Source organism: Sapajus apella, unplaced genomic scaffold, assembly GCF_009761245.1.
Source record: "Sapajus apella isolate SASKATOON/1434 unplaced genomic scaffold, GSC_monkey_1.0 scaffold506, whole genome shotgun sequence".
Taxonomy (NCBI): domain Eukaryota; kingdom Metazoa; phylum Chordata; class Mammalia; order Primates; family Cebidae; genus Sapajus; species Sapajus apella.
Window position 1 is genome coordinate 30,001 of NW_022437436.1, and position 20,723 is coordinate 50,723.

The following is a 20,723-nucleotide window of genomic DNA, read 5'->3' on the forward strand; positions in this document are numbered from 1 at the left end:
ATAGTTCCTTCCTCAGCTTCTCTTTTTCCTCATACATTTCACCATAAGCAGCAATGACTAACCAGACTGCACATTTCACATTTTACTCAGAAGTCTTCTCAGCTAAATACTCAAGTTCATTATTTATAAATTCTGTTTTCCACCCAACTGTGGAATACAATTCAGCCAAGTTTCTGCCACTTTATAAAAAGATCACCACCATTCCTTCAGTTTCTAATTACGTCATTCATTTCTTTCTGAGATCTTACCATAAGCATCTTTAAAATTCTTATATTTTAAAATTAACAGAAAATTTTTGGAACAGTTTTAGGTTTACAGAAAAATTGAGTGGAAAGTAGTTTCAGTATCCTCCTTCCTTCTTGCATTAGTGTAGTACATTTGTTACAACTGATGAGCAAATGCTGATAAATTATTACTAACTAAAGGCCATAGTTGACATTATGGTTCTCTCTTTATGCTGTATATTCTACGGGTTGTAACAAACGTATAACAACATGTATCCACCATTACAAAATCATACAGAATGGTGTCACTGCCTTAAAAATCCAATGAAAGTCACTTATTCGTCCTTCTCTCCCTCCCCCTAAACCCCTGGCAACCACTGAACTTTGCGGTTTCCTTATATTAGCCTTTTCAGAAATGTTACATAGATGAAATTACACAGTATGTAGCCTTTTCCAGGTTGACTTCTTTCACTCAGCAATATGCATTTAATGTTCTTCTGTTTTTCTTCCTTTTTGGTAGCTGGATTGCTCATTTCTTTTCCTTACTGAATATTTCATTGTCTGAATGTACCATAGTTTAAGTATTCATTCATGTACTGAAGGACATCTTGGTTGCTTCCAAGTTTTGGCTACCATGAAAAAAGCTGTTATAAACATTCTTGGGCAGGTTTTGTGTGCACATACCTTTCTTTTCAAGTTCTTTGCACAAATACCAAGGAACACAATGACCAGATCCCATGGTAATGGTATGTTTAGTTGTGTAAGAAATTGTCAAACTGTCCTCCAACGTGGCTCTAATGTTTTGCATTCCCATCAGCAATGAAAGTTTCTGTTGCTCCACATCCTTGTCAGCATTTGGTATTGTCAGGGTTCTGGATTTTGGCCATTTTGATAGGTGTATAGTGGCATCTCATTTTTTTTGAGATGGAGTCTCGCTCTGTCACCAGGCTGGGGTGCAGTGGCACAATCTTGGCTCACTGCAACCTCTTCCTCCCATGTTCAACCAATTCTCCTGCCTCAGCCTCCTGAATAGCTGGGACTACAGACACACGCCACCATGCCTAGCTAATTTTATGTTTTTAGTAGAGACGGGGTTTAACCATGTTGGCCAGGATGGTCTCGATCTCTTGACCTCGTGATCAGTCCAACTTGGCCTCCCAAAGTCCTGGGATTATAGGCATGAGCCACCCGCCTGGCCTCCACTGTTTTAATTTGCATTTCCCTGAGGACATATGATGTGGAGCACCTTTTCATATGCTTATTTTCCATCTGCATATCTTCTTTGAAGACATCTTAGGGTCTTTGGCCTATTTTTTAATCTGTTTCCTTACTGTTGAGTTTTAAGAGTTCTTATATATTTTGGATACAGTCCTTTATCAGATATGTATTTTGTAAATATTTCCTCCCAGTCTATGACTTGTCTTTTCATTGTCCTATTTTTTTTAAAAAAAAAAAGCAATGTTCTCTCCATGACAATATATGCATTCTCTAAGATGACTGATGCTTTCTCTATCAAGTCCCACACTTCCAAGTGAGCTCTCACCAGAATCTAACTTTAATGTTCACATTTCTACCATCTTTTCAAGACAATCTAGGCTTTTAAAATTTACATGCCTCAGAATTCTACCAGCTTCTACCCATTACCAAATGCCAAAGTCATTTCCACATTTTTAGGCATTTATTACAGCAGCACCCCACTCCCCAGTACTAAAATTTATGTCAATATTTTAGGGCTGCCAAAACAAATTACCACAAACAGTTGTACTGGCCAAATAAAACAAACTTAGGGTCAAATGTGGTGGCTCACACCTGTAATCCCAGCATTTTTGGAGGCCAAGGAGGGAGGATCACTTGAGCCTAGGAGTTGGAGACCAGTCAGGCCAAAATAGTGAAGCCTGGTCCTTAAAAAATAGTAACAAATTTTAAAAGTTAAGGTGTTGTTATCTAAAACTCATTCAATTCTAAAATTTATTTCTTAGGCCTCTATGTATGAAAGACAACTTGGCTGATATAAAAATCTGGGTCACAGATATTTCCCCGCAGTTATCATTCCATTGTTTCTTAGCTCTTAATGTAGCAAAACGGAGATGAAGGCATCTTGACTTTTGATCCTTTGCAATTATTTAGCTTTTTGGTTGTTTGTAGGACTTTGTTTTTTCCCTTTGTAGTTTTAAATTTTCTTTGCCAGCATATGCCTGGGTCTCTCTTTCTGGAATATTATGAAGTGTTTGTTTTGTTTTGTTGTTTTTGAGACAGAGTCTCATTTCATCACTCAGGATGGATTACAATGACACAATCTTAGCTCACTGCAATCTCTACCTCCTGGGTTCAAGCAATTCTCCTGCCTCAGCATCCCAAGTAGCTGGGATTACTGGTGCCCACTACCATGTCCAGGTAATTTTTGTATTTTTAGTAGAGACAGGATTTTGCCATGTTGACCGGGCTGGTCTGAACTCCTGACCTCAAGTGATCCACCTGCCTTGGCCTCCCAAAGTGCTGGGATTACAGGTGTGAGCCACCGAACCTGGCCTGTTTTTAGTTTTTGTAGTTGTTGTTGGGAGGGTTAGGGGACAGGTCTCCCTCCGTCACCCAGGCTGGGGTGCAGTGCACCATCATAGCACACTAGTCTCAAACTCCTGGGCTCAAGTGGTCCTCCCACTTCAGCCTCCTGAGTAACTGGGACTATAGGTGTATGCTATCATGCCCAGCTAACTTAAAATTTTTTGTAGAGGTAGGGTCTGGCTATGTTACCCAGGCTGGCCTCCAACTCCTGGCCTCAAGTGATGCTCCCAGGATTACAGGTATGAACCTCCATGCCAGGCCTGAAGTGTTTAATATGCACATGTATTCTTCTTAAACTCAGGAATTTAAAAAAAAAAAAAAAATCTCTTTACTAGGGAATCTAGCATGAGAGATTAAGAGTGATTGGGACCAGATTACTAAACTTCTACTCCCAGATTCCCCATTTACTGCCTACCTGACCTTGAAAGTCACGCAACCTACCTATGCCTCGATTTCCTTTATTTTAAAGTACAAATAATAATAAAGAAGTAACTTCATTAGATTGTTTTAAGAATTAAGTAAGTTAATACAGGTATTTAGAATGCTGCCTGGCACATAGAAAGTGTTAATGATAGCTGATTTTATCTAGTCTCTCCTTGATAGCCAGTTATCCACATGTTGGCTTTCTATCCTCTGCCCTTCATATCTATCACTTTCTTATTCAGTGATATTCATCCTTTCCTTTTCAATCATAATTTTTTTTTTTACATGGAGTTTTGCTCTTGTTGCCCAGGCTGGAGTGCAATGTGGCAATCTCAGCTCACCGCAATCTCTGCCCTGTGGGTTCAAGCAATTCTCCTCTCTCAGCCTCCAGAGTAGCTGGGATTACAGGCATGTGCCACCACGTCTGGCTGATTTATTTTATTTTTTATTTTTAGTAGAGACAGGGTTTCTCCATGTTGGTCAGGCTGATCTCCAACTCCTGACCTCAGGTGATCCGCCTGCCTTGGCCTCCCAAAGTGCTGGGATTACAAGCATGAGTCACCGCACCCGGCCCATAGAGAAGCTTTAAAAGAATATTGTCCAGCTACTCAGGAGGTAGGGGCAGGAGAATCACTTGAACCCAGGAGGCAAACGTTGCAGTGAATTCAGATCCCACCACTGCACTCCAGCCTGGGCAACAGAGCAAAACTCCTCTCAAAAATAAAACAAAAGAATATCGCATACATAAATGGTTCACTGTAACACAGCATCAATTCAGTTTTTCTCCAGAATGACTTTATGTTGCTGCATTTTAAATAGGCTTGCTATGTATTTTTTGTCCTTTTTGTTACAAGCCTGTTCTCTCACAGCTTTCTTTCCTGTTCCATTCATGCCATGTTTTCTTGTACTCTACGGAGGATACCAAATTGTTTGGTATTCTCCAAATTTGGTATTCTTGAAATTATTTTTTAGTTCCTACAGATGTTTTCTGAAATCTGCTCTTACAGACTTCTAAATATTATTCCCTTTCCCTTCATCGTAATTGTTTTTCATATACTCAGTGTTAGGACTTCCAGGTTTAATGCTTTGTCAGCCAACAAGCTGAGAGACTTGACCTTGGTCTCTTATCCAAATGCTGGGAATGCACACCAGCACAATAAAATGCAAGTGCCATGTCTTAAACATAAAATCCGATTTGTTGGATTCTTTTTTCTGCCAACCACATAATGACAGACTGGCCTTGGACTACACTCTCAGCTATGTGCTGGCTGACAGGCATATAAAATGCTCTACTAAGGAGCAAAGCTTGGGAATATCACCTACGGGTTTCCTTAAGCATTCAAAAACATGTTGGGGCAGGGCCCAGTGGCTCATTCCAGCTCTTTGGGAAGCCGAGGCTGGTGGATCACTTGAGGCCAGTAGTTCGAGAGCAGCCTGGCCAAACGGTGAAACCCCGCCTCTACTAAAAATACAAAAATTAGCCGGGCATGGTGGCGCATGCCTGTAATCCCAGCTACTCGGGAGGCTGAGGTGGGAGAACCGCTTGAATCCGGGAGGCGGAGGCTGCAGTGAGGCGAGATTGCGCCACCACACTGCCGTCTTGGCGACACAGCGAGACCCTGTCTCAAAAAAAAAAAAAAAAAAAAAAATGTTGCTCGCCACTCAACTGAGAGTCGTGAAAATAATGTTAATGGGTAACAACTAGTATTTCCAAAATGACAAAGGAGTAGAACCGAAAACACAAGGTAGAACATGTAATAAAGTAACGCTTGTTTGCGTTTTAAACTGTGTGTACACGTGTATTTCCTACGATCCGTTCAGTCAGGCAAGTTTCAGAGTCATTACAACGCACACGCGTACCTCAAACAGGAGCAAACGCCCGGCAGCGAGAGCGCGCAGCCCGCGCAGGGCGAACGTACGCGGCTGCTGAGACCTCCAGGAAATGAAGTTCTGGGACCGCATCGCGGAGCGTTCTGGGAACGCCGGCGCCAGCGTGCGGGGCGGGGCTCGCTCCTAACGACCGGAAGTGACCGTTGAAGCCGGTTGTAGGCGTGGAAAGAGGTTGGCGCTCGGCAAGTCCAGCTGCCTCGGCTCCCTGCCTTAGGTCTGGTGACGGTCAAACCGCTTCCGGACCCGGGATCGGAGTGTGCGGGTCGCCAGAGGGGGAGGGGAGCTCAGGTATCACCATGGCAACAGCCAGCCCTCCGGGCCCGTGACGTCACCCTTCTGGTTTCGCGCTTAGAGGCCTCTGCAGGAGCAAGCTGGGGCGTCCTCGAAGGGGGCGCACCTCGCCTTTCTCTGCGGGGCGGTCCCGCCCCGATCCCTTGGAGGGCTTTGTTCTTTTGTTCTGGCCTAAGGGGAAGTCGGGTGCCGGGACCCGCCCTGCTGGTCCACCTTCCAGCTTTAACACCCTGCAACAGGTGTGTCTTCGTGTTATCAGAGATCGCAGGCGTGTGAGCCACAAATGTGCACAGAGGGAACAGACCAGGTCCGTGGATGCCCCTGGCCAGATTCTAGGGTGGCACCAAGGGTTTTTTGGGTCTGAGGCAGAACCTGCGTACCCGATCTCCACTCTGGTTTTGTTCATCGGAGTGCCACACGCCTCTCTAGTGCCCTGTTGGGGCACTTCTCTTGTGTAGGTCCTCTTGGTCACTCTGCAAGACTCTGCTGTGTGATTGTGTGACGTATGCGCTGACGACATCCTGTGTCTTTTAGGGTAGACAACCTCAGCGTGTTGCAGACTCCCTGCAAGGGGAGCTAGACATCTGAGTTCCAGACCGAGGTACCAGCTTAAGGAACGCTGCCTGGCGAACCCTGCTGTCCAAGTTCCTGAGGAACGGGATGAGCTCCTGAGATGGAAGGTAGTGGGGTCGACTTGGGAGAGAGCGGGGTCATGGAGGCTTGAGAACAGTCATGACTGAAGGATCAAATACTTGAGATCAGAGCAGGAGAGCTGGAAGGAAGGAACGCTATGCTTAGGGATTAGCAAAGAAACCGAATTACACTGTAGGAAGATTCTTAGTTATTTTATACTGAGATACTTGGGAGAAGAGTTTATTTTTTCTTCATTCCGTTGCGGAATGAAAAGACATAATGATTCAGAATATCTGTGATCGCCACATGACTTCTAGATATTAAATATTAAAATTATAATGTTGAAGTCAGAAGACATTTTGGTAATTATCCCTTCAATGAAAGAGTCTGTTTTGAAATATCATTTGCAGATGGCTGTCAACCCTATGCCAGAACTAGCGTGGCATTAAACTCACCATTTTGGGTGCAGACTATTCCCTTGTTGGCTTTCTTTTTTAGTTTCTTACATTAAACAGATGTACTTGTCCCTGTAACTTTTGTATTGATCTTAGTTCTTAGTCTTCCAAAGAAAAGAAAACTGTTCTTTCTTTCACGTTGCTGCCCTTAAGGTATGTGAGTTCAGCTGTTACAACTCCTCCTCATAAATTCTTTTCTAAGCAATACAGCCTCACTTCTTTTGATTGGTCTATGTGATGTATCTAGACCTCTTCTCTGAAAACTCTCCTGCTTGTCAGCATTTTCTTAAAATGCAGTGCCTAAAGGTAAACATAGTTCTTTGGATGTGCTTTTAAAAGTACCTAAAAGAATAATGTACTACTCTTTGACTCGGATTAGACTTCTGCTCTTTGGCATCAGATCGCATTTGCTTTAAAAGCCATCAATGATGTACTGTAAACTTTAGATCTTTTTTACATAAACTGCAGTAATCTAGATTTACACCATTCTTCTGTAATGAAATTGTTATCATCCTTAATGTCAGGATTTATATTTATGATTGTTCGATTTTTTGGTCACAGGTTTTTGGCTTTCAGAATGATTGTGAATCCTAATTTAGTTATTCATTGTTTTAACTGTCCTTTCCAACCTAATGCCACTAGCAGATTTGATGAATATTCCTTCTATTTCTTCCTACATGTCATCGAACAGGTCACAGTAAAGGTAGAGGCTTATGACGTGTCCCTGTAGACTTCCCTCTGCATTGGTGGTGTCTTTACATTCTGTAGGTATGGCTGTGGAGTCAAGTTTGGCTTAACCTATTATGCAGTCCTTTTTTTCTTGCTTTTGTTAAAAATAATATCATTAGAAGTCTTATGTAGGTTTGGTTCATACTTCTTTTCAATTTTTTGTTCTTCAAGTCTTTTTTTTTTAATTATTATTATTCTTCTAAGTTTCTCAGAATTAAATCAGCCAAAGTAGTTTCATTAAAAGCCTTTGCTTTTAATTTATTTTTGGGATTTCTCACAATTTTATCATTATGATTAACTAAACTGAGCCTCTGTTCCTTGTAATCATAGTATTTGTAGCACATACTGAGCATTTACTATGTGCCAGGCACACAGTTGTTTCAAAAACAGTAACTGTTACTGTTTTTGGTTCTATTGGTTTCTGTTACTTGGAATAAAAAGCATCTTACCTGAGACATTTCTGTTGATTCCGTTTTCCTAAAGTCTTGGGTACCTGTCTGTGTATGTAGAACATTTTCTTTCACTGTTGATTCCCAAGATAATGTCTTCCTTTTTTTCTTAAGGCTTCTGTTACAAAACAGTTTTTCCTTACTGGTCAAAATCAAGTTGAGCATAATAGTTTCCTTTATTGCTTCCTCTACTTTCTGAGACATGACACCATTAATATAAATTAAGAAATTTCTTGATTAATACATTTTTTACAAAATGAAACTTACATTCTTAGCCACAGTTGAAACCACTTGTGTTTTCTCCATATTATTTATCACTCCCACCTGTGTAAGCTGTCCATGGCATACTGTGGCCAGTGTGGTGCTGCTTTCGATTTTTTCTCTCTTCCTTTTGATTTAGCTATAGTTTCCATCAGCTTTCACACTCAAAATTATTGCATGACATAGAATAATCCATCTCTTAGTCTGTCTCTTTCTATCAGATCATTTTGGGTAAATTTTACCCAGCTATCTTTTAACCAAGGCTTGGTCTTAAAACCCACATTAGGCCAGGTAGGTCTCTCTGGAATTTGAATCTTGGAACTAAAATCAAATGGCACTGACCTATCCTGATGGTGGTATCCCAAAGAGATTGTCCTCGCACCTTAGTGGCACAATTTAGATCCCCTGAAATTACTTAGGTTCTGTCCATTTGATTGTTTAGCTTTTCTTTTTGTTCATGTTCCCCACTGTCTTTAGATTCGGTTTCCCTTCATTTTTTCAGGTGTAAATTCACTTGGCTTATTGCCACTATCTCATGACTTTGTGTGTGCTCATAAATACCCATCTTGACCCTTTCCTGTTGTGATTTTTTCTTGTTTTTTACCAAGCATCTCCTACAGCATTGTTAGTCTTTCTGTTTCACACCTCATGTCTCGAATTCAATTTTTATATCCAGAGACATTTTCCCTCACTAGTCTTTCTGCGAACATTAAATTTCTAAGAGGAGAAAATTCTTCTTGTCTTCTTTGTGGAAACAGGTATACCTAATTTGGTTTTCCTTACCATGACCTCTTTAAGACAATTTTGAAAGGTATGTTTGTCAGACATTTGCCTCTAGTCTTTTAAAAATGAGGAAATTGAAGCCTAAAGAAGACAAAGGACTTGTATAATTATAAATAATTAATTACCAGGCAAGTCATTTTGAGAATCAGGCTTTCCTGTCAACTACTTCTGTGAATGGATTGTCCCAAGAGCAAAGTTTTTGTTCGTTTATTAAGGTATAAGTTATATACAGTAAAGTACACAAATATTGTACGGTGTATAGCTTTTTGAATTTTTATGTGTCTGTAAACTAGTATAACCAAGATATGGAATGTTTCTAATGCCCCAGAAGTCTTCTGTGCCTCTGCCCACTCAGTTATCCCTCCAGGAGTACTATTCTAACTTTTATGACCGTAGATCAGTTTGGTTGGTTTTTGAACTTAATATAAATATAGTCATACAGTATACATTCTTTTGTGTCTGGCTTATTTTGCTCAACATTATGTTTATGAGATGCATCCATGTTGTCATGTTATTAGCTCTTTCTTATATTTTGAAATAATCCATTGTATGAAAATACCATGGTTGTTTATGCTATATTCTGTTAAAAGGCATTTGGGTTGTTTCCAGTTCTGAGATATTATGAATAAATCTGCAGTGAAGATCCTTGTAGAAGTCTTTGGTGGACATAAGCATTTCTATGGATGTAAGGACAGGAGTGGAACTGCTGAGTCATAGGATAGTCATATGTTTAGCTTAGTATAAAGTACGAAACAGTTTTCATAAGTGGTTGATAAATTTATACCATATACCAATGAAAAAAGTTCTAATTGCTTTATAGTCTCGCCAGCAATTAGCATTGACCATGTCTGTTTAAGACATTCTATTGGGTGGGTAGAATAAGTAGCTTATGTCATTGTGATCTTTAATTTACATTAATAGCAAAGTTTTCAAAGGGCCTGTGAAGACTTTTGGAAAGTAATCTGATCATTTCTTTATATTTTATATGCAGCAGAGAAAAGGCAGCAGAAATAGTTTGCCTCACTTAATGAGGAACATAGATTGAGTTTTATAATACATATGACCACTAAGTGTCTAGATATAAAACTGAATCATAAATCAATGCTTTACCTCCTGAGCCTACTGAGGAGGTTACCAGGGCCCCAGTTATCTTGTATCTTTTTTTGCATCCTAAAATATAAAAGAAATGGCATAGTTTCTGTTACTTTCAAAAAGAAAAGTAAACGGGATTTATGGATTGCTTGTAATAGCTAAACTGAACAGAAGTCATATGGTGCTGCTTCTTCCCCTAGATCAGTCCTCCCCAGACTCCACCCTTCTCCAAGGGGGACATACTCTGCTCTCATCAGCCAGTTTTCAGGTAAGATGAGATTTCTTGATATGCCATTTTATTCTTTGGAAGGTGATTGTGTATTTATTTTCTTTCGTTCGTTCTTTTTATAAAAATCAAAAATCAATGCTGGAATCCATTCTGGGCTCTTATCTGTCTAGTAACTTCATTCCTGGTGCTGCCTCTCCAGCTTTAATTAATATATTCACCACTTACCTCTTGCTTAGTATCTTGCCATGCTCCAAGGATGGGAGAGCAAAAGAAGTACAAAACTTGATTTTTTTTTTTTTTTTTTTTTTTTCCTGAGACAGAGTCTTGCTCTGTCACCCAGGCTGGAGTGCAGTGGTACAATCTCAGCTTACTGCAACCTCCACCTGCCGGGTTCAAGCAGTTCTCCTGCCTCAGCCTCCCAACTAGCTGGGACTACAGGTGTGTGCCGCCATGCCCAGGTAATTATTTGTATTTTTAGTAGGGACGGGGATTCACTATGCTGGCCAGGCTGGTCTCGAACTCCTGACCTCATGATCCACCTGCCTCAGCCTCCCAAAGTGTGGGGATTACAGGCATGAGCCACCACATCCGGCCCCAAAACTTTATCCTTTAATAGACCAAAATGACTACTAGAAAACAAAACAGGTAAATGTAAGAAAGGTGAAACGAGTATTGTAGATATTAGAGAATGGAAAAATGTGTGTGATCTGGAGGGATTAGAGTTTCATGGAGGATGGGGGATATAGGTGACTTTTGGATATTTGAACAAGTAAGGCAGTAGGGATGGGGGTATGGATTCTAAGGTATAGAGAAGATTATAAGCAGAAGTGCGTAAGTAAGAATTAACAGCTGTTACACAGAATTCAGAAAAATTTGCAAGAGATGGTTTATGGCAAGTGATACACAGATGATTGAATGAAGTCAGAATAGTAAAGCCTCAAATACCTGGATGAGAAGTTGAAGGCTTTATTATATAGGCCATTTATGAACCATTAATGATTTTTAATGGAAGAAAAGTGACCTGGATGTTTTAGGAAAAACTGATAACTGATTGAGAACTTAGACAAAAAAGGTAGCAATTGCTCACCAGCCATCATCAACCTCAAACCCTCCTCCTTCTTAAACTTTCCCCTCTGCTTAATCCCTGTCCCATAACTGATTCTTCTTAACAAAGAAATGGTACCAGTTCTTCCCACTTTCAGCTCAAGTACTTTTGGTATTACTTTTTTTTTAATTGGGGGGTATGTTGTGACAACAAACTGCACATATTTAAAAATATATAATTGAATATGTTTTGACATATATAAATTCATGAAACCATTACCACAATCAAGAGAATAAAAATATTCATAATCAGAAAACATATCTTGTATGACTTGAATCCTTTTAAATGTATTAAGACTTGTTTTTTTTTGTTTTGTTTTTTTTGTCTAGAGTATGGTCCATCTTGGTAAACTATCAGCACTTGAAAAGAATGTATATTTTGCTATTTTATACAGTGTTCTATAGAGTATTAGTTTTCTATTGCTGCTGTAATTAATTGCCATAAGCTTAGTTGTCGTAAAACAATACAATCTACTCACAGTTTTAGAAGTCTAACGTCCAAAACAGGTTGTCAGGGCAGCATTCTTCTGAAGATTCTAGGAGAAGAATCTATTCCTTGCCTTTTCCAGCTTCTAGAGGCTGCTGTGTTTCTTGGTTTCTGTCTAGTTATTCTATCTTCAAGACTAGCACTGTGGCATCTTCAAATTTCTCTCTCTCTCTCTCTCTCTCTCACTCTGATTTGTCTTCTATCTTTATCCTCCTACTCTGATGCGCTTACCTCCCTCTTATAAGGACCCTTGCGATTTCCCTGGGCTCACCCATGTAATACAGAATAATTTCCCCACTCAAGGTTCTTAACCTGATCACATCTGTAAAGTCTCTAATGCCATGTTAGGTAACATATTCACAGGTTTCAGGGGTTGGCACATGGACATCTTTGGGAGGGCCTTATTGTATATACCGCAGATCCACAGATAACAGTTTGGTCAACTTGGTTGATAGTGGTATTCAACTCTTTCATTCTTTTTTTTTTTTTTTTTTTTTTTTGTTTTTTTTTTTTTTTTTTTTTTCCTTTTTTTTTTTTTTTTGTAAGCAGGTTGTACAATCACCATCGTCTACATGGGGCTTATCGGTAATAAATAAGAACTTCTGCCATGATGGCCCAGCCAACTGTGCTCTGCTCTCTCTCCAACCCTTCCTAAAATATTATAATTCTAATGCACACATATATTTCTGGTAGCTAGCCTTAGAATTCTAGAAAGTGCAAATAGTGATGAACTAAAACACAAAGCTCTGTGATTCCCTGCACCTTAGTTTGCCCTCAGTTGCTTTATTGAAATGAGCTGTGTGACATCATTCTGATTCATGGTGCACTCAAAATTAGCTTAAATTATGAAGCATGGCAATTTTGCCACCTGATTTGGAGCCAAATAAATTTTTCAGTACAACATACATGAATGTTTTTCCTGTCAGCTTTTTTTTTTTTTTTTTTTTGAGACAGAGTCTCATTCTGTCACCAGGCATCAGGCTGGAGTGCAGTGGCGTGATCTCAGCTCACTGCAACCTCTGCCTCCCGGGGTCAAGCAATTCTCCTGCCTCAGCCTCCCAAGTAGCTGGGACTACAGGCGCATGCCACCACACCCAGCTAATTTTTGTATTTTTTTAGTTTTATCGTTATTGTGAAGGGGGTATTGAAATCTCAGACTGTTGCGGGTTTGTCTGTTTCTCATTGCTGTTTTATCCATTTTCGCATCATAAATTTTGAAGCTCTGTTATTAGGTACATAAACATTTAGGACTGTATGTTCTTTAATCAGTTGACTCCTTTATCATTAAGAAGTGGCCTTTTTAGTGTCTGGTAATATTGTTTGCCTTGAAATTTACTTTGATATATGGCATATATTTTGATATCTTTTGGCTTTTAATTTATTTATATCTTTAAAGTGAGTTACTTACAAGCAACATGTAGTTGGGTTTTGCTTTTTTTTTAATCCAATCTGGAAATCTGTGCTCATGGGTTGTTTAGACCATTTGTGTTCAATATGATCTTACATGTAATGTGTTACATTTAAATATAATGTGACTTTTGATATGGATAAGCCTTTTTACTTTGCTGTTTGTTTTCTATTTGTATTGTCTTTTTTTCCCTTCTTACCTTCTTTTGGATTGAATATTCTTATGATTCTATTTTATCTCCTTTCTTGGCTTGTTAGCGATTACTCTTTGCTTTTTTATTTGTTGCTTTAGGGATTCATATTTGTTTTAATCACCATTAACTTTCAAGTGATATTCCATTTCACCTAGAATAGTGTATTTCCATTCCCCTACACTGCAGTTTTTATGCTATTGTTGCCATATATTTTAATTGTTACATACGTTATAAATCCCATATTTTGTTTTCTTTAAGCAGCCAATTATTTTTGAAAGATATTTAAATAATAAGAAAATAATTGTATATAATTACTAAAATGCTTATTGCATAATGACCATTTTGGTATTCTTTGTTCGTTTTTATAAATCAGTGTTTCACAATTGTGAGTGATTTTGCTCCCCAAGGACACATTTGGGAGTGTTAGGGGACTTTTTTGATTGTTATGACTTGGTAATGCTAATAACAACAACAATTTTTTATTGTTGTTGTTATTAGCATGTAGTGGGTTGAGGCCAGTGATGTATCCATACACAGGACAGGCCCCCACAGTAATCTAAAAGAATCATCTGGTCCAAAATATCAGTAGCACCAAGGTTGAGAAACCTTAATGTCGATCCATATTTTCATCTGGTATCTTTTTTTCTGGTTGAAGGACTTCCTTTAACATTTCTTATAGTGTAGGTCTGCTGTGATTAATGCTTTCAGGTTTCTCTATCTAAAGAAGTCTTTATTTTGCCCTTGTTTATGAATTCTAGTGTGACAGATTTCTCCTTTTTAGTATTTGATGTTGCTCCAGTGTCTCCTTACTTGCATTGTTTCTAACAAAAAAAGTTACTGCTTTTATCTTCATTTGTTTATATTTATGGTCTTTTTTCCTCTGATTACTTGTAAGATTTTTTTCTATCACTGAGTTTGAGCTATTTGATTATGATATATTTTGTTGCAATTTCTTTTGTTTGTTATCATCAAGTTTGGAAAATAATCAGCTGTTATTTCCTCAAAAATGTTTTCTGGTCCCCTTCCACTTCCTCCCGCAACCCCATACTCCAATTACACATAAAGTAGTCCACTTAAAGTTCTCCTAGTGCTCCCCAAGGATCTTTATTTTTTTTATTATTTGTTTCTTTTATTTTGAATAGCTTCGATTTCTGTGTCTTTGTAGTTACTAATCTCTCTTCTTCAATGCTTATTCTTCTGTTAATACTACCTGGTATATTTTTTAAAATCTCAAAACATTCTCATTTCAGCTCTAGAAGTTCCTTTTAGGTTTTTTTTTTTTTTTTTTTTAATGTCTTCCATATCTCTGTCTAAAGTTTTGAACATATGGAATACAATCATAAAATCTTTTGATGTTTGTCTGGTAACTCTAACAGCTCTTCTGGATTGGTTTTAATTGATAATTTTTCTCCTTATTATGTGTTGTATTTTCCTGCTTCTCTGCATTGCCTGATAATCTTTATTGGATGCCACACGCTGAATTTTACCTTATTGGGTTCTGCATATTTTTATATTCATATAAAATATTCTTGAGCCTTATTCTGGGATGCAGTTAAGTTACCGGAAACAGTGTGTTCCTTTCAGGCCTTTTAAGATTTGTTAGGTGGACCCAGAACAACATTTGGTTTCAGGCTATTTATTCCCCACTATAGAGGCAGGAGCATTCTGAGTATTCTACCCAATGCCTCATGAATTATGAAGTTTTCCATTTTAATTGATATATTTATTTTTGAGTAGTGGTGCTGGTCTCCTGAATCCTTTTAGGTGATACTTTGACTGGCCTCAGATAGTGTCATCACACTTATGCACAGATTGGTACTTTTCTCAATACTCAAGAGGGAACCTCTGGAGTTTTCCTTCCTTCTTTGTGTATCTCTCTCCTCTCTAGTACTGTGTCCTGTGAACTCTGGTCACCTTGATTTTCCCAAACTCTCAGCTCTATCTCTGTAGTTCCAGGAATCTGCCGGGTTCCTCCTGTGTTTGGAAACTCTCAAGGCAGTAAGCTAGAGCAATTGTAGGTCTCACCTCATTTGTTTCTCAGAGATCACTTTTCTTTGTTACCTGAGGTTCAGTGTGTTGGAAACTTTTGTTTCATTTTGTCTGAATTTATTGTTTATTTAATGCAGGAGAGTAAATCCAATTATTGTTAACTCCATCTTGGCTACAGCTTGATCCTTTTGATATTTGTATTTTAAACTGTAAGCATTGTTCGGGCTGATCTAGCATAGCCTTACTCCAGGGCTGTGTTTCAAGGACCCGTGACCATGCTTTAGTTCAGTGATTTGTTGGGATGATTCGTATGACTCAGTAGCATAAATATGGCTAAAGAATATTACAGCAAAACATACAACAGAGGATCAGAAGAAAAGGAATATTCATAAGCAGAGTCCAGAGAAATCAGGTATAGGCTTCCAAGTCCTCCCTCTGTGATGATCATGCAGATGCATTTTCTCTTGTACTGTGAGACACAGAAACATGAGAAATGTCTAACCAGAGAGTCCTGCCATCTTGGAGTCCAGAATTCCTAAAGGTTGCTGATCACGTTGGCCTTTACCTGCCATGTGACCAGCTATAGTATAGGCCCCACACTAGGTACTTCGTACACATCATTAATTTTCATGTTTCTTTAAACAAGATAGACAGTTTGGTATCTCTTGTCCCAGTGCTCTGGGCACACAGAATAACATGATTAGTCAGTGACTAGGCACACAGAATTATGTCAATAATCAGTGACCATGGAAGCATTCAAAGGTTTCATTTTCAGAGCTTGTTCAAGAGTCAGAACCAAGGATCTAGGCATCCCTGGAATTTATCAAGGAATGAGCCAATGAGACCTGCTGTTTAAACTCTTTCCTCACAGTCTAGACCTGCCCTGCTCCTAAAGTGTCCTGGAGCTGTCTGTGGGAGCTGACTGTGCACATAACTTCTCTATTCAGCTACGTTGGTAACCTTGCATTGCCTGTGGAGATTGTATTTACACCAGATTGTGGTATTTCTTTTCTCTGCAGCTCCCTCCTCTCCAGTATCTATACTGCAGATTCCCTGCCTCAGTAGTTGTGAACTTTCAACTTTATCTCCTCAGCTCAGTAGGACCACTGCTTTGGTAGAGCCCTGCCTCCCTGCTCTGCAGTCTGGACAGTGCCTCAGGCAAAAAATTAAGGGAATTCTGGGGCTCATGTTAGTGTTTCCCTTCTCTCAGTATCACTTCTGTCCTGCCTGCTGTTTAAAATATGAAAACACTTGTTTCAGATATATTGTTCAGTTTTATTTACATTGGGAGAGCTAGCCCAGTTGCTTTGTCATAGATAGAGGGAAAAGTCCTAATGATTTATATTTTTATATGTGATTTATATATATATAAATACATTTATATTTTTTAGAACAAAGTTAATGCTCTCTCACTTAGTTTTAAATACATAGTGATTAAAAAAAGCAGGAAGTTCCCTGCATTGCCTGTAGGTCCCACTACCCAGTCCCACCAATAGCATTTGGTTGAGCATTCTTTCAGATTTTTTTGTTTAGTTACATATAAACTAACTTTCTATTCATAAAAAGAAAAGTAGGATCATATCCTAGAATGCAGTGGTATGATCACAGGTCACTGCAACCTCAAATTTCTGGGCTGAAGCAATCCTCCCACCTGAGCTTCCTGAGGAGCTGCGACTACAGGTGTGTGCCACCATGCCCAGCTTATTTCTATTTTTATTTTTAGTGCTGATGAGGTCTCACTATGTTGCACAGGTTGGTCTTTAACTCTTGGGCTCAAGCAGTCCTCCCACCTCTGTCTCCCAAAGTGTTGAGATTACAGGTGTGAGCCACCATTCCTGGCGTCCTCGTTTTAATGTGTACATATTTTCTAATGAGTACATATAGATATGCCTCATTTGATAAATGTCTATATAAAACTGTTTTAGTATGGATGTGCCATATATTTTTTAACTGCTGTCTTATTAATGGACATGTAAGTTTGATTTTTTTTCCTTCCACACAAATGATGTTGCAATGGCAATTGTACATATGTCTTTGTACCTCGAGGTGTTTCTGAAGAATAGATTCCTAGAAGCAGGAAGACCAGACCGAATGGTATATCCATTTAAGTTTTGATAGATCTAGTCAGATTTCCCCCCAGATAGATTGCATTTGGGTTCCGTTTCCACCAAAGTACACATGAGCATTTCAGCAGTCTGATATTTTACTGTTTAACTATATTTTTAGGGCAGTGGGGCATATTTTCATGGTTTCACATTTTCTTTGGTGACTTGCCTATTTGGCTTGTTGGCCTTTATTGTTGTTATTGTTGTGGATAGTTCATCTTTTTTCCCCCCACTTAATTTTTAGTTGACATGTAATAATTGTAGATATCCATGGGATACAGAATGATATTTTGAAACATGAATACAATGTGTAATGATAAAATCAGGATAATTAGCATATCCATCACCTTGAATATTTATCATTTCTTTGGGTTGTGAACATTCAGAATCCTCTCTTCTACTTTTCTGTGATTATACTCTAAATTATTGTTAACCCAACTTATTCCTTCTTTCTACCTGTAACTTTGTAACTATCAACCAGTCTTTCCCTAGCCTTCCCTCCTCACTACCCTTCCCAGCTTCTAGTAAGCAGAATTCTACTCTCTAGGAATTTGCTTTCTTTTTGTTTTTGTTTGCTCCTATATATGAATGAGAACATGCACTATTTATCTTTCTGTGCCTGGCTTATTTCATTTAACATAATGTCCTGCAGGTTCATCCATGTTACCACTAATGACAAGATTTTATTTTTTAACGGCTGAATGGTATTCCATTATGTGTATATACCACATTTTCTTTATCCATTCATCTGTTGATGGACATTTAGGTTGATCTGCAGCTTACCTGTGGTCAGTAGAGCTGCAGCAAACATGGAGGTGCATGTGTCTCTTTGGTATACTGATTTCCTTCACTTTGAATAAATACCCATTAGTGGGATTGCTGGATCATATGGTAGTTCTGTAGTTTTTTTGAGACAGTGCAAACTGTTTTCCATAATGGTTGTACTAATTTACATTTCCACCAGTGGTGTATCCTTGCCGGCATTTGTTATTTTTTTTTCTCTTTGACTAACTGGGGTGAGATAATATCTCATTATGGTTTTGATTTGCATTTCGTGATGTTGAGCATTTTTCATATATTTGGGTGTTTATATGTCTTCTTTTGAGAAATGCTTATTCAGATACTTCACACACTTTTTAATGTTATTATTATTATTTTTTTGCTGTTGATTTGAATATATTCTGGATATTAATCCCTTGTGAGATGAATAGTTTGCAAATATTTTCACCCCTTCTGTGGGTCATCTTGAACTCTGTAGATTGTTTTCTTTACTGTGCAGAAGCTTTTCAGTTAAATTGCCTTTTGTTTGTGATGTCTTATAAATGTTTTACATTGTTATGTGGTTATATCTACTGATCTCTTTCTCCATCGTATAAGTTTTGCCTTCCAGATTTCAAGTTTATATAAGTATTTTCCTGTTTTTAATTCTATTTTATTTTGACTTTTTCTTTAAAATTTCACCTTTAGCTTGGTAGGAATTTTTGTGTGTGTTGTGAAGTAAGGATCTCACCTTAGTTTTTTTTCATAGATAGTCATTTGTTATGGTATGATTTAGTGACTAACCCATCTTAACTAATTTCACTTTTAACTTTGAACTTACTTTTAACTAATTAACTTTTAACGAATTTGAAAGCTGCTTAATGCCTTTCAATTCTTATAAATATGAGTGTTTCTAGATTGTCTATTTTATTTATTTCATTTTGTTTTATTCCATACTAGGCGATTTTGTAATTATTTTATCTATTGAAATGTATTAGGGCAAGTCTTTTCACCTCTCTTTTTCGAAAAACCGTTGGCTATTCTTGCACATTGTAAGTAGTAAAAAATATTATAGATGATAATAGTTAAACCATTAATATTTAACATACCTTGGTACACAGAAATCATGATGATAATGATGATGATGAAGGACGACAACAACAACAATGGCCATATTGACTGAGTACTTTTTATATGCTGTACATTAAATTAAGCATTTCACATGGAACATTTTATTTAATTCTTACAATAACCCAATGGACGAAGCACTGTTTTTACATTTTAGAGGAGAAAATGTTGAGTTCATTTTGCAGACATCCTGTAGACTGCCTTACTTCTTTCAGTATTGCCAACTTTACCCCTTTCCTAGGCAAATGCTGATGGCTAAGCAGAAATATGTTTGGTATTTCAGGAATCAGTGACTTTCAAGGATGTGATAGTGGACTTTACCCAGGAAGAATGGAAACAGCTCGATCCTGGCCAGAGAGACTTGTTCAGGGATGTGACATTGGAAAATTATACACACCTGGTCTCTATAGGTAAGCATAACTTCTCTGAGTTAATTTCAAGGGGTGTAGAGGGGGAGGGTTCTCTCTTGTGCTCAGTGGAGTTGGCCTTTAAGTTTAGTAACCAACAATTTCTAAATTTTGAAAGGTTTTGAAAAGGTTTCTACCTTCCTAGCAAGCAGAGGGACAAATTAATAATTTTCCTGCACCCAGATCAGTTCCCAAATTATACTCCCACCATGTCTGGGAACTGGTAACACTGAAGCTTGATATGCTATCCATTCGCATCAACTTTTACTACATGTCATTTCTTCTAAAGACAAAGTGGTGATTGAATTCTGATATGGTACCCTTCCCTTACTGCAGGTTTCTTTCTTTTTTCCCCAATGAACAGGACTCCAGGTTTCCAAACCTGATGTGATTTCCCAGTTAGAGCAAGGGACAGAGCCATGGATCATGGAACCAAGCATTCCAGTAGGTACCTGTGCAGGTAAGTAATAGATGCCAGCAGATGAATGTCATTAACTCTGTCAGCCTGCTAAGGGAGGATTTTAGGTCTGAAGTGTAGATGTACTTCCTTCCCTTTAAAGTATTTCTTGTAGAGAAATGAGGAACCATCAGTTTTCTGGACTTCCTTATGCTTTCTTATGTTGCTAATTGTTACAGTATAGTCTACCTTATGCCCCTTTTCAAGGAGCTGTCCTTCCTACCTTTTTATGAAGTCCACCTCTCGAACTGGACTCTGAATTACATCTCTTTCTACTTCTTTTGGGACCATGATCTCATAATTATCACCATACTTTTCAGTCCTTAAAGATTTTTTTTTATTTTGGATCTGCAGGCTCTATTCCTAGTTCCTTTAAGTAGAAATATATAACCTATATTTCCAAACAGATTTACTCCACAATATTAATCTTTCTGGCCACCATTCAGTCTCTCTTTTTGTTCCCAACCAAACTCAACAAAAATGAACTCCATACCTGCAGGCTTCATTTCTTTGTCACCTAATCTTTTCCTGGTAACATGTATAACTTCTAATTTTTTTTTTTTTTTTTTTTTTTTTTAAAAGGGGCTTTCTCTTTTTTCCAGGCTAGAGTGCAGTGGGGTAATCTTGGCTCACTGCAGCTTCTGCCTGTGAGGCTCAAGCAATCC

At 38.4% G+C, this 20,723-nt stretch overlaps 1 protein-coding gene and 1 long non-coding RNA gene across 7 annotated transcripts in view; one reads left to right on the forward strand and one right to left on the reverse strand.

Annotated features, from left to right (window-relative positions):
- LOC116546026 overlaps positions 1-5,206 on the reverse strand; it is a 30,156-nt gene extending 24,950 nt beyond the window's left edge. The window contains exon 1 of the long non-coding RNA XR_004266555.1: positions 5,070-5,206. This is a non-coding gene — a long non-coding RNA (uncharacterized LOC116546026). The remainder of the gene's footprint in view (positions 1-5,069) is intronic.
- A 34-nt stretch (positions 5,207-5,240) lies between these two features.
- On the forward strand, positions 5,241-20,624 carry LOC116546024 (zinc finger protein 184-like). 6 transcript variants are annotated; one of them, XM_032272386.1, is made up of 5 exons: positions 5,241-5,387; positions 5,925-6,070; positions 9,912-10,060; positions 19,478-19,604; positions 19,966-20,624. In XM_032272386.1, the coding sequence occupies exons 2-5, from the start codon at positions 6,064-6,066 to the stop codon at positions 20,067-20,069; spliced, it is 387 nt and encodes a 128-aa protein (XP_032128277.1). In that variant the 5' UTR covers positions 5,241-5,387; positions 5,925-6,063; the 3' UTR covers positions 20,070-20,624. The 6 variants fall into 6 exon arrangements, with proteins under 6 accessions (XP_032128277.1, XP_032128280.1, XP_032128279.1 ...); XM_032272389.1 differs by having other exon boundaries at positions 5,243-5,387; positions 9,993-10,060; XM_032272388.1 differs by having other exon boundaries at positions 5,245-5,697.
- The last annotated feature ends 99 nt before the right edge of the window (positions 20,625-20,723 follow it).

Excerpts from the sequence above, each read along its gene's own strand:
- LOC116546024 (XM_032272386.1), top strand. Across the intron at positions 10,061-19,477 it reads TCTCATCAGCCAGTTTTCAG|GAATCAGTGACTTTCAAGGA; the intron begins GTAAGATGAGAT and ends TTGGTATTTCAG. Across the intron at positions 19,605-19,965 it reads TACACACCTGGTCTCTATAG|GACTCCAGGTTTCCAAACCT; the intron begins GTAAGCATAACT and ends CCCAATGAACAG.